Source organism: Drosophila nasuta, chromosome 3 (genome assembly GCF_023558535.2).
Source record: "Drosophila nasuta strain 15112-1781.00 chromosome 3, ASM2355853v1, whole genome shotgun sequence".
Taxonomy (NCBI): domain Eukaryota; kingdom Metazoa; phylum Arthropoda; class Insecta; order Diptera; family Drosophilidae; genus Drosophila; species Drosophila nasuta.
In genome coordinates, this window is record NC_083457.1 from 30,319,609 (window position 1) to 30,332,125 (window position 12,517).

The 12,517-nt window shown below is 40.0% G+C and overlaps 3 protein-coding genes across 5 annotated transcripts; 2 read left to right on the forward strand and 1 right to left on the reverse strand.

The window, feature by feature from the left end:
• The first annotated feature begins 198 nt into the window (after positions 1-198).
• LOC132790754 (epidermal growth factor receptor substrate 15-like 1) lies at positions 199-7,894 on the forward strand. Of its 3 annotated transcripts, XM_060799436.1 has the most exons (12): positions 199-672; positions 754-990; positions 1,061-1,836; positions 1,898-2,219; positions 2,282-2,371; positions 2,677-2,739; positions 2,912-3,109; positions 3,178-3,621; positions 3,696-3,884; positions 3,951-4,022; positions 6,387-6,951; positions 7,019-7,894. In XM_060799436.1, the coding sequence occupies exons 1-12, from the start codon at positions 607-609 to the stop codon at positions 7,822-7,824; spliced, it is 3,828 nt and encodes a 1,275-aa protein (XP_060655419.1). In that variant the 5' UTR covers positions 199-606; the 3' UTR covers positions 7,825-7,894. The 3 variants fall into 3 exon arrangements, with proteins under 3 accessions (XP_060655419.1, XP_060655420.1, XP_060655421.1); XM_060799437.1 differs by lacking the exon at positions 2,677-2,739; XM_060799438.1 differs by lacking the exons at positions 6,387-6,951; positions 7,019-7,894 and adding an exon at positions 4,475-6,194 and having other exon boundaries at positions 200-672.
• Positions 7,895-8,430: 536 nt separating this feature from the next.
• LOC132790763 (glutathione S-transferase 1) lies at positions 8,431-10,357 on the forward strand. Its single transcript, XM_060799450.1, has 3 exons — positions 8,431-8,526; positions 9,481-9,587; positions 9,680-10,357. Exons 2-3 carry the CDS (start codon positions 9,493-9,495, stop codon positions 10,254-10,256), a joined length of 672 nt encoding a protein of 223 aa, XP_060655433.1. The 5' UTR covers positions 8,431-8,526; positions 9,481-9,492; the 3' UTR covers positions 10,257-10,357.
• A 517-nt stretch (positions 10,358-10,874) lies between these two features.
• On the reverse strand, positions 10,875-12,498 carry LOC132790760 (neuralized-like protein 2). The gene is made up of 4 exons (XM_060799448.1): positions 12,217-12,498; positions 11,818-12,076; positions 11,448-11,750; positions 10,875-11,383 (listed from the first exon to the last, which is right to left on the reverse strand). The coding sequence occupies exons 1-4, from the start codon at positions 12,496-12,498 to the stop codon at positions 11,268-11,270; spliced, it is 960 nt and encodes a 319-aa protein (XP_060655431.1). The 3' UTR covers positions 10,875-11,267.
• Between the last annotated feature and the right edge of the window lie 19 nt (positions 12,499-12,517).

Below are 12,517 nucleotides of genomic sequence, written 5' to 3' on the forward strand. Positions count from 1 at the left end.
ATAATTTAATTTAAAAATAAATAATTTTATTTTCCTAATAATAAAGATAATTAATTTAAATATTTGTTGACCTCCAATGAAAACATTTAAAACTTGCATGGGCGGTATATTACAAACTCGGAAATTCAATGATTCTCAAACTGTGAGCACGCAGCCCTGCCCGCAGTGCTGATAAACAAGCAGCGTAGAGTAATTGACACATTGCTCAACACTAGTTAGAGGCCGATGCTGAAAAAGGCAGAACCAAATTAAAATTTCGTGAGTGTAATTAAATTCCCAGCCGTAATGTGCTGCACTGCAAAACTATAACAATAATTAAAGAACGTACAAAGTACGTGTGCAACTCGCGGCACTTGTGAATTTTATCGGTGGGTGAGCAAAAAGCCACAAACTAAAACGCTTGCTAAGACAAGCGAGTTCCGCCCTCGCCTCTCTCACCATCACACGCCACTCCACCAATAAGAGAGTAGAAAAAATCGATTTTGTGTGATAGTGATAACAGAGCTTACGCTTGCTTACGACGAGTCATTTGTTGGCTGAGACGAGACTGACTCTGTTTTTACATTTGCACTACGCGCCATAAGCGACACAACAAACGGAGGAAGCATGAATTTGGATTTTGTTCGAGTGTGCGGCAAGCACAATCTCATCTATGAGGCATACTACAAACAGGTAACATGGAGGAATGCGGTCGACCCCCCGCTCCGCCCCCTAATATTGATTTTTACGCGTTTTTGTGGCAAATTGTTGTAGATTGACCCGAAGGGTACGGGCGCCATTGAAGCCATGACGGCGGCCAAGTTCTTAAAGAAATCTGGTCTCAGTGATGTGGTGCTCAGTCGTATATGGGATCTATCCGATCCCAATGGCAAGGGATTTCTCGATAAGCCAGGTTTCTTTGTCGCCCTCAAGCTAGTCTCATTGTCGCAGGCGGGCCAGGTGGCTAACATGAACAACATCTACATGGACACAGTGCAACCACCAAAAGTGGTAAGTTACATAGCAAACGCTAACGATTACACAACAACCTAACTGATTTTTTCGTTTTTCATGGACACAGGGTGATATTCCTAAAGCAATACCATCTCGCATGCCAGTCGCTCCTGTTGCTGCAGCTGGAGGCGGAGCCTCTGGTGGCGATTGGACAATTAGTGTGATTGATCGTCTCAAGTATGAGCAACTATTTGAATCGCTGAATCCACACAATGGTATGCTGCCGGGCAATAAGGTTAAGGGTGTGCTTATGGACTCCAAGCTGCCCATGAATATATTGGGTACCATTTGGGATCTGGCCGATCAAGATAAGGATGGCAATTTGGATAAGCACGAGTTTATTGTGGCCATGCATCTCGTCTATCAGACACTCCAGAAGCGTACAGTACCCAGTGTGCTGCCACCCGAGCTGCGTAAGGCACCCAAGCCGGCAATGCCACCGCCACCAAATGTGGCAGCAGCTGGACATGGTGCTGCTATGCCACGGGCACCCAGTGGCGAGGGATTCGGTGATGGTGGCTTCGTTGCCAATTTTCCCAAAGATATTGCCCCACCGGCAGCTATACCGCCGTTGCCCGTCGCTGTGCCGCCCATGACGCGCATACCACCGGTGGGTGCGGTCAGCTCACAGCCGCTGATACAAACTGATCCGCTGATACCAATTGGAGCACCGCCATCGGTGACAGCGAACGCCGATTGGGTTGTCAGCTCCAGCGAATTGCTGCGTTTTGAGGAAATCTTTCGGCAATCTGATTTGGATAAGGATGGGCTAGTGTCTGGGCTGGAGGTGAAAGACATATTCATTAAATCGGGTATACCACAGCGTAGTCTGGCAGATATCTGGTAAGTCGCTTCACTCCAAATGAAATCGGACTATAATATCATCTTTCATCCCATCGAAAAGGGCACTTTGCGATACCAATCAATCGGGTAAGCTAACTGTGGAACAGTTTGCTTTGGCTATGTGGCTTGTGGAGCGTAAGCAACGTGGTGTGGATCCACCTCAAGTTCTCACCGCCAACATGGTGCCGCCATCAATGCGTGCGATAGTCTCTGGTGTCGATGTGCAGCAGCAGGAGCCGAAGCCAACATATTCGAACCCGGAACTGGAAATGATATCCAAGGAAATCGAGGAACTGGCTCGTGAGCGACGAGCTCTGGAAACGGAAATTGCACAAAAAGAGGCCGATGTTCGTATCAAGAACGGCGAAGTGCGCAGCCTTCAGGTAAAATAAAATTTTATTAATTATTTAAAATATGTGATTAAATTTATTTGCAATCTTTGTAGAGCGAATTGGATACATTGACGGCAACTTTAAAGCAATTGGAGAATCAACGTGGCGAGGCACAGAAACGTTTGGATGATCTGCAGGCTCAAGTAGTTATCTTTGAATGCACTGATCAATGCTTGCTTTGCGTGCATTTATTTTTTTTTGTTGGGTTTAACTGTAATTCTTATATATGATCGGTTAATCCTTTACTTTACTGCTTGCATTTCGCGTTTAACTATTACTTTTTTAAAATGATATTTTGACTGATTGGTTTAATTTAAATATGATTTCCCTTTCTTTATTATGTTTCGCCATTGTTAACCCACAATTGGTATATCTACCAATTCAATATCAAATATTACTCATACTAAAATGGTGAATGCACTTTAAATACTTATCACAATACCATAAGGTTACCCAAAATCTGGCCGTGCTGGCCAATGTAAGTCATGATATAACCTACACCAATGCTCAGGTTTGTTTTATTTTTATCCTTTCTTCAAATTTTGTTTGTACCTTTGTTCCGTAGAATGTTTTGTATGTTTCGTTATGTGTTTGTTATGTGTTCTGTATGTTTATTGTTAATTGTGCTAAATATTTCTGATTATGATATGTCATTAAACTGTATTTCTATGTTCTTGTTAAAGGTCAATAAGATACGCGATCAGTGTCACAAGCAAGAGGAGACGATCAATGAGCAGGAAGGTGAACTGAATGCTAAACGCTCGGAACTGCAAAAGCTCAAGGATGAAGAGTCAGCGCTGCAAAAGGAATACGATAATAACAATAATGAGTTGTCAAAGCTCACTAAGCATCTGCAAAACACACAGTTACAGATCAGTTCGGTTCGTATTAAAATAAATATAGAAAATATTAGAATTCTTCTGACGTGTTTTCCCATCCCATTTTATAGGTGCGGTCGATGGTTACACAATTGATGGAAACACAGCGTCAAATGACTGATGCACTGCTCATTTGTCGTGCTGCCATGGAAAATCAAAATGCTGAGCTGGTCTCGGAATATCAGCTAAAGATCGAGCCGGACTTTGATGATGCCCGCAAAACACTGGAAAAGGAGGTCGAAATACCTAAAGACGATCCGTTTGATGAGAACAACAGTGGTGCCGCCAATAAGGCAACCAATGGCTTTGATAATGATCCATTCAGTGGACAGGGCAGTAAGCCTACGCCTGCCATTAAGACCGGATTTGATGATAGCTTCAACATGAGTTCCAACTTTGACAGCGGTTTCGATGCATTTGGCCAAAGTGGTGCAAGTGGCTTTGGCCAGACGACACGCGATCCATTTGGTGCTGATGCATTTGCTGCCAACAAACCAAGTGCTATAACGCCTGAGGTAGTTGCTATTAGAATCGATTTTTTTTATCATTTAATACAACATATTACTAAATATGTTTTTTTTTTTTTCAGCCTGGGAAGGATGATTTCGGCAGTGATCCGTTTGCGGCTTTGCATGCGCCAACAGGCCAAGGTCAGGTGCTTAGTCCCAATACAAATCGATCTGGTCCACCGCCCAGACCAGAGTCACCTAGTCCAGCATTGCCGCCAAAGAAATCAAAGGTGCCGCCACCCAGACCAGCTCCACCACGTGCATCACAGGTAAGCAACCATACAATGCGAATACAAATTGATTAAACAATTGCTAATGCTCGGCATCTTTAATAGCCATCGAGCGGCTTCGGCTCCAGCGCTGCTGGCGGCGGAGGATTTGCTGATTTTGATGACTTCGACAATAAGGTTGGTAGCAAGTTTAATGTACGTTGGGATCGGTGGTAATGCATGTACACCGACCACACCGCAATGACAATATTCTAAACCTTTGTATCACCGATTGTACAGTTTTATAATTTTGCATTAACTTGGCATTGCAATACTAGTACTTAACGATAACATATTATTATTACTTTTCGATATTATGTAGTATCGTTATTAATTGTTATCACTAACCTCCATTAAGTTATGTAGTTGGTTGAACCCTTGTGTTAATCTCTAGTCACATACTAAACAAAAATAAACAAACCAGTTTCATGCACATGCCATTTGGTACGTAGAACTTTTGATTTACTCCTGATTTTTTGGCTTGATGTTGTTGTTTTTGGCCAAATGTGGTCTTTGTTCCCACTTGCCCTAAATGCTGCCCGTACGAGACTAACTATTTGCTTTCATCTCTTGCAATTCTCTATTTTCAGTGAACATCTTAATAATTATCATACATATATATTTCTATAAATGCATAGATATATGCACATACTTACATATATGCAGATACATATATATGTATGTATGTGTGTATACATAATATGACTAATTTAATATAATATTGATATGGTACTAACACACAATACACTCAAAAACAAAATCACACAGTCGAAAGTTGAGCCTAGCAGCAAAAGAACAAATTTTAAGCGTACAAATTCAATTGCATACATATATATTACAATATAAACACAACATATATCATAGATGATTCGGCATCGTAATGCACACAGGCCGTTAGCATACTCGCAGTTTCATGCCTAATTAGATAAATGTACTAAATTTAAATCAATTGAATTGTCAAGAATCCCCCAGACAAAAACGTTATGTCGTGTTTAATGTAGTCCAAAGATGAAAAACCAAAATCGAGAAAGAAAAACAAAAATACAAAACACAAAAAAAAATAAAGCAGCAGAAAGAAAGTCATGTTTTTGGAAATGTTGTGCAATATTTTGAATTATTATAAATATAATTATGAGCATTATTCAATTAATTGATAATATCATTTCGAGCACAAGCGTCGACCAAATCACATTACATATACTTGTATTATGCATTTCAAAACTATTTATGTGCACCACGCTGAATCGTTTTAGTTTGGATTGCATTCCAAGGAGATGTGAAGCTAGTCCCATGAATGATAGAATGAAATATAAACTCAAATAAGGAATTTAAATGCAAATTGTTGTTGTTTCTGCATATGATACTAATGTTTATATCAATTATACACAAAAAGCTAATACATCTACATATACAACAAAAGAAATATGACCACATATACATACATATATACTTACTGTCATACTAAAATGCAACTATAGTAAAAATAGTTCGAATTTCAGTGACTTTGTAACTTCCATGAATGCTTTACTGTTTATTGAATCATTTCCCAAATGTGGAAGTTACATTTAACTTGTATTGCTTTTCACATAGAGCTAATCATATGTATGAATCCAACTGTTAATACATTATATAGAGAGACACGATGCCATCGACTAGAGAGTAGGAGCAACAATTCGAAATTGATTCAATAACGTTTGTTTACCTAGATACAGATACTCGATAATTGTTCATTGACGATCGATAATCGTTTAGTCGGCGATCGATTAATAATCTAGTTCCCTATTACAAATACACACAAAAGCGTATCTCGAATTAATTTATTTGTATGTTATGGAATTTTTTGATGAAAGTGAATATCAAATATTGAATGAAAGGAAATGAAAGGAGGAAAGGAAGGACATTCGCGAACTCGTAATTACTTAATAACAATAATACATACCACGAAAACTGTTCAGATACCGAAACAAAAAGCTTCCCGTACATTGATTTTAGTGTTTATTACATACATACATACATACTTACTAATGTAACGAAACACACATATTTGATGAACAAAAGTTTTTGCATTAATTAAACAAGAAATATCTATGTTCGACATCATTAATATTAATAATAATAATAATAATAATAATAACGCATATAACAAGTGAGTTATGATAAACAAAGTATAACCATAACGAAAATAAAGAAACATTTTTGTCGCATCCGGTTATATCATGATTGTTTTATGCAGGGCTCTTTCCCACAGCCGCCCAGCCCCGCCCGCTCTCCCCTCTCTTCTCTTTTTCTTCGTATGTACAAAGCTACATTTAATAATTAATCTGTTTTGCTTTTCCCTTATAAGATTGCGATAACGGTGATTGGTTATATTGCCTCACTCTTTGGTATATAATTTATAATTTAATCCTTTAGTTCTTTGAAATTAATTTGATTTATGTTTTTTTTATTCCTTTCACACACATTTTTTATTTTCTCTTGGCTCATTTCAACAATTCAACACAGCTACAAAACATTCCAATTAAAAACCAAAACACAACCACAACTACAACACCTATCCCATCGATAAGCTCAACGCTGCTCGATAGCTTCTCGCTGTTTGACGATCCTCTGAGCAAGAATCTAAGACAGAGCCCAAGTATTGCAGCTAGCACCACCACACCGACATCAGCATTGTCATTGACACAGCCACAGGCACAGCCACTGCACTCACCATCCACTCTGCTACTGACATCATCTATAGCGACATTGACATCCGCATCAGCAACGGCAGCCACCGCAAGTAATCCACATTTGTCGCGTTCCAATACACCGCTGCAGACACAGCAAGACACAGCTCTATCTGCTGGCCTCTTTGATGCCTTTGGCAGCGGCAGTGTCGTGGACAAGAAGGCACCAACTCCTGTACCAGTGGCAGCTACTGTTCAAGGCCCCACGGACTTCAAGGATGATCCATTCAAGGATTATCGTTATGAGGATCCATTCAATATTAAAGATCCATTTGCCGATGAAGATACTTCAGCTACGGGAAGTAGCAAAAAGAACTTTTCGGAGGACTTTAGCTCAGAGGGTGAGAGTTTGTTACACACATACTTCAAATTATAAATGATATCTTTCTAATTGTATTCGCTTTGCAGATGAGTTGCCTTCGAAGACGAAATCAAAGGCAGCCACTCCGCTCAATAACGAATTGCTGCAACAATTCGATGCCTTCAACTTGAATGCCAGCCCGGCGCCATCGCATCATTCAACTGCATCGAATCCAAAGCAATCTCAACTGGCACTGGATGCATTTGCCGATTTTGATGATTTCGTAATGGTGGATAAACCGGCAACTGGCAATGCCAGTGAATTAACTCTAACGGCGCCGTCGCCAGACTCCAGAACAACACTGACATCGAATAACAATGCAAATGCAAATAATAAACTCAATGATTCCTTCTTCAATGCATTTAATGACAACTTCAATGACAACCAACTGGACCCGATGAAAACTGATAATAACAAAACCAAAGGCTTACTCAACGAACCAACTAACCCCAAGCTGCAGGCATCGACAACAGCTTTCGATGCGTTCGCTGTGAGCAGCAGCGGCTCAACGACAACGACAACAACGGAGTCGAAGCTTTTTGATGCCTTCAACGATAACTTTGACGATAGCTTCAGCAATAACAAGCCCGCAAACTCAGCCACCGCATTGGATAATAATTTTGCTAAATTTGATGCCTTCGATGCGCACAATTTCTCAAGTGACTTTGGCCAGGCATTCGACGACAGCAATGCGAATAAAAGTAAACAACATAATGGCAACGTTTCCAGTAAAATAAACAAGGAATTATCGCAAGGCAAGAAAACGGATAAGTTTGCTTCAGACTACTCGAAACCCGAGAGTTACGACGCCGATCTGGAGGAAGCATTAAAGCGAAGCATGATGGACAATTAAAGAGAAACAGAAAAGAACAGAAATACAACACAACAAATAAAATAGTAACAAAACAAAAAAAAAAAGAAAACGAACACAAATAAATGTGATGATGCATACAATCGAACAATCTCTAACAATGACAGGCATATCCGTATATCCGATATTCTGCTATAGAACTTATTATAGAAGTTGTACTCCTTTTAAGTAATTTCCAAAATGTAAAATAATTATTTTTGTCAAATTTTGTTTTTGCTCAAAAGTTATTGTATGTTCATTGTATATTACATACAAATGAATTCCATAGTGCATACTCGGCGGATATATTGTTTTGCAAATCCAAAATACTGGTATTATATATTCATTACTTCATATTTAATAGTTATCTACATATGTATATTCTAATCGCATACTCTCGTAAACGTGAACGTTGAGCTAATATTATTGTTGCGTTTACACATGTACCAAAAGTCTATGAATAAAACAAGAGAATTACAACACACTGTCACTATATTTCTCTCCCTCACTGACTGCCGCTCACTAATACTAATGACTAATAGAGATCTGAGATCTAAGCTTTGGCGCAGCGAGACGCTCTCTTTATTTAGTGAGCGTCGCAACTCGCAACAAATTTGTTTCGTTCCATTTTCAGTTACGTTCCCGAGTTCACAGCGAGCGGTCGTATAAAATAGAACTTCGAGCAGTTATTTTAATATATACTATGTAAGTATCCACACTCTATATTAGATGCGCAAAAAAAAAGAACATATATAGAGGGGTACCCTCTAAATCATGACACAGACATACAATTTACTTACTATGTATATATTCGCAAACAAAAACAATTTGCCGGCAAAGTTTATGTTATTGTTGTTGTGGGGTGGAGAGAAAAAAAGGCACGATCTCGCCGTATTTTTCCTATTAGCTAAGTAGCTGCCTCTGTATGCGTGCGTGTGAGTGTGTGTGTGTACGAGTTTGTGAGTCTGTCTATTCCCCTACTAATTAAATTTATTTAGCTTGCGCTGCGCTCTGTCGCTTTCCCTTATAAGTAAGTGTGTTTGTGTGTGAGTACAGTGGGTGCAAAGGCGTTTGCCGGTCGGAGATAACAACCTGCCTTAAATCGACGTGGGCAAACTGTTCTTTAGATTTGTTCAGGTTGTTAACACAGTTCCATACACTCAAAGAGTATGTATATAGCTTCGATGTTGATAGTCGCTTATCAGTTCGCACCGTGTTATCAGCTATTACTGTTTAATTAAGACAGGTATTCACTATACAGATGGACACTGGATTAACAAACATTTTGTAGCACACACATCATAATAATTTTACATATATTTTTTTTTGTAATTTTATATATAGAAGAAAATGTCTTAAGGTCTGGATAAGATACCCAACTGACTACTGTTTAGTAAATAAAATAAAGAAATAAGAATTACGACAATTGATGAAATTAAAAAACCGCACAACGAATAAAGTTGTTGCAATGCTCTGTGCATATTAACGTTTTTTTGTACAATATAAACAGCTATAATTACAATTAAAGTGAATTATAGTTTTATTTACGGCTATAGCAAAACAGAACTTAAACTAGGTTTATATTTTTTTTTAAATTTCAAAATTAAATTTCGAACACACTTTAATACAAATCATTTTCATCGCTTTCTTTTGTCATAGTTGCCAAGCACGATGTCGAAGCCAGCTCTCTACTATGCCACCTTGAGCCCTCCCTCACGCGCCGTTCTGTTGACGGCCAAGGCGATTGGTCTTGAACTTGAACTGCGGTATGTGCCTCAGCGGCCCCCCTCGGCCCACTCTTCATTCAAATGCATTAAGCCAATTAACATAACAATTTTCATTTCTTGATGCTGTGCAGCCCAATTAACCTACTGAAAGGTGAACATCTGACGCCAGAATTTGTGAAAATGAATCCACAGCACACGATTCCCACACTCATCGATGGCGATGTCACCATCACAGATTCGCACGCCATTTGCGCCTATTTGGTGGGCAAGTATGGCGCCGACCATGAGTCGCTCTATCCCAAGGATCTGGTGAAGCGTGCCAATGTCGATGCTCGTCTGCACTTGGACTCGGGTCATCTGTTTGCCCGTCTGCGTTTCCTGTACGAACCCATTCTCTACCATGGCTCAACGGATTGTTCCATCGATAAGATCGCTTACATCCAGAAGTGCTATGAAATTTTGGAGGGTTTCCTCAATGAGCAGACTTATCTCTGCGGCAATGAGCTGACCATTGCTGACTTTTGTTGTATAGCCACTGTGACATCTGTCAATGATGTGGCGCCCATCGATGAGTTCAAGTTTCCCAAGGTGACTGCATGGCTGAAGAAGGTGGCTGAGCTGCCCTACTACCAGGACACCAACGGGGAAGGTGCCGATGAACTGAAGGCGATCTTTAAGACCAAGTTGGCTGAGAATCGCTCCAAGTAGAATCAGAGACGCACAGAGTATTCATTCTATTCCAAATAATATCTAACAATACACAAAATTGAGCGGTGCTTGAATAAAGTTTAGACTTACCAAACACAGAATAGTTGTTTAATTATTTTTGTATTTTTATTTGATTTGATTTTGTATCGATTTACATATATTGGATCCTAATTATATTATGTCTTTATTACATACAATGCACATAAACTTTATCCCTTACAATATTACGTCGTATTCATATATTTATATATATAGTATGTATATTATAATTTTATCTTAACTTACATTTAGCAACAATATTCTTAAAGGTACATAACGGAAACGGAAATCGCCTTGGATAGACCGAAACGGCTAAAAGGCAGAGCGGTGCTTGGTTTGGAGTTTTCTGCGGGGCGGTTCGTGTAGCTTTTTCCATTTGACAAGGGAAAGGGGGGGTTTTATATAGATGGTCTGGGAGAGCAATGCATAGAAAGCACTTGGTACATATTTTAATTTATGTACGCATTTGAGCCAAAGCATTGCGTGAATTTTGGGATTGGGGTCGAGGAAATTGTTCGTTAATGCAACGACAACAATGAGTAAAATACATGTGTGATGCGTTCAAACATTTTCTACATATACAGATATATATATATATATAAAATATAAATATAAAGAACTGGTATCACGGAACCAAAAGTATTATAAACTATATCTACAGAACGAAAGAAAATACAAAATTCGTTTGCAACTCCAACTGGGGAGGTGACAAAACAGAGCAAAGCGCCTTCCACTGTCCCAAAAACTTTTGAATATGCCGCAAATTTCACACGGCATTATGGAACGAGACGTCGAGGGAATGAATGGGAAGTCAATGAACGGCGGCACTTCACTTCCATACACACAATGCAATGTATAAAATATATAAGTAGTATATATGGGTAAACAGGCTATCACGTCGCACGCTCATGCACAGCACTCTATTACATAAAGCGTGTGTGTCTGTGTGTGGCTTTATGGTGTCTCTGTTCCTTAATCTCGTCGCAGCAAGAAACGCTTAATGCTCTCCGGCAACGGCAGCCTTGTAATAGCGCCTGCTGTGATGTGCTCCAAAATGACATTGCGACAAGCGCTTTGTAAGGATAAAACTGTAATAATCGAGATAGTAGATATGGTACCTATATGCATATATATTCATAGATTTAAACTTACTGCCCTCCAACTGTATGATGCGTATCTGCTTGGTTGTGCCATAGACATCGATAACCACATACAAGGGTGCCATGTTCAGTGGAATATCCTTGGACACTGGGCCCTTATCCACACCATTAATGATAAAATGCAACTCGGCCTTGGATGCATCATTCTCCGTGGGCACATAGATGATGCCAATGCGTGAGCCTCGATCGGTTAACAGTATATCCGAGTTGCCATTGTCCATCGATGGTCGCAGCAGTCTCTTTGGTAATAAGCCACGCGGTGTCCGCACATGCGTCGCATCACCCAAAAGATTGCCTGCCAAGAAAAATATTTAACAATATACGGGCAATAATACCTAATAATTAGCTTAGAGAGCACTTACGTTGTGGCGTTTCATTTAGTTGTGGCTCCACATTCTCACCCTGGGCGGATTGCTCTTGGCGTTGATTCATCTCAAATTTGGAAATCGGATATATCCAGCTATTACCCAAATTGGCCAAGTCCGGCAGGGCAAAGTGCGGCAATCCCTCGCTGCGCATGCCAATTATGTTCGGCGTTAGCTCTGTGAGTCCAAGTCGCATGTGTCCCGACCAGCCACGTTCGATTTTCTCAATCTCGACGAGGAAAATATCACCGGGAGCCTTCAAAAGTGCAAGAATCAATTAATATATAGAGTGCACTTCATTAGGAGATAGTCGCAAGCACACGCACAGATACACACACACACATTTACAATCGCATCGATTGCCACTTGATTGCTTTGTGTGTTTTTGTTGCTTACCAGCGGTCGCTCGGAGAATGTGAGTGCATCGGCAAAGCTGGTGCGGCGAAAGGCGACCGTTGCATCGTCATCCAGATGTATATTGGAGCCGTGATACGGATGAAAGCGAAATAGTTGACGTTCCCAGCCGCCAATCGCAGCAGTTGTTGAGTATTTTACATCGTTATTCATGTTTACTGCTGCTGTTGCTGCATCCTCGTCGATCTGCTGTTGTTCGCGGTCCGCGGCAAAGTCGGCTAGATGCGGCGCCTGGTGCTTATTGTTGTCATCAACGGCATCCATATTTTGTATTGTTATTAAT

Bases quoted from the DNA above. Each gene is read 5' to 3' on its own strand.
- LOC132790754 (XM_060799436.1), top strand. From the start codon at position 607: ATGAATTTGGATTTTGTTCGAGTGTGCGGCAAGCACAATCTCATCTAT. The intron at 673-753 runs GTAACATGGAGG...AAATTGTTGTAG, and splicing joins ATGAGGCATACTACAAACAG to ATTGACCCGAAGGGTACGGG. The intron at 3,885-3,950 runs GTAAGCAACCAT...CATCTTTAATAG, and splicing joins CTCCACCACGTGCATCACAG to CCATCGAGCGGCTTCGGCTC.
- LOC132790763 (XM_060799450.1), top strand. From the start codon at position 9,493: ATGTCGAAGCCAGCTCTCTACTATGCCACCTTGAGCCCTCCCTCACGC. The intron at 9,588-9,679 runs GTATGTGCCTCA...GATGCTGTGCAG, and splicing joins GGTCTTGAACTTGAACTGCG to CCCAATTAACCTACTGAAAG.
- LOC132790760 (XM_060799448.1), bottom strand. From the start codon at position 12,498: ATGGATGCCGTTGATGACAACAATAAGCACCAGGCGCCGCATCTAGCC. The intron at 12,077-12,216 runs GTAAGCAACAAA...GCACTTTTGAAG, and splicing joins CATTCTCCGAGCGACCGCTG to GCTCCCGGTGATATTTTCCT. The intron at 11,384-11,447 runs GTAAGTTTAAAT...CGATTATTACAG, and splicing joins CATCATACAGTTGGAGGGCA to TTTTATCCTTACAAAGCGCT.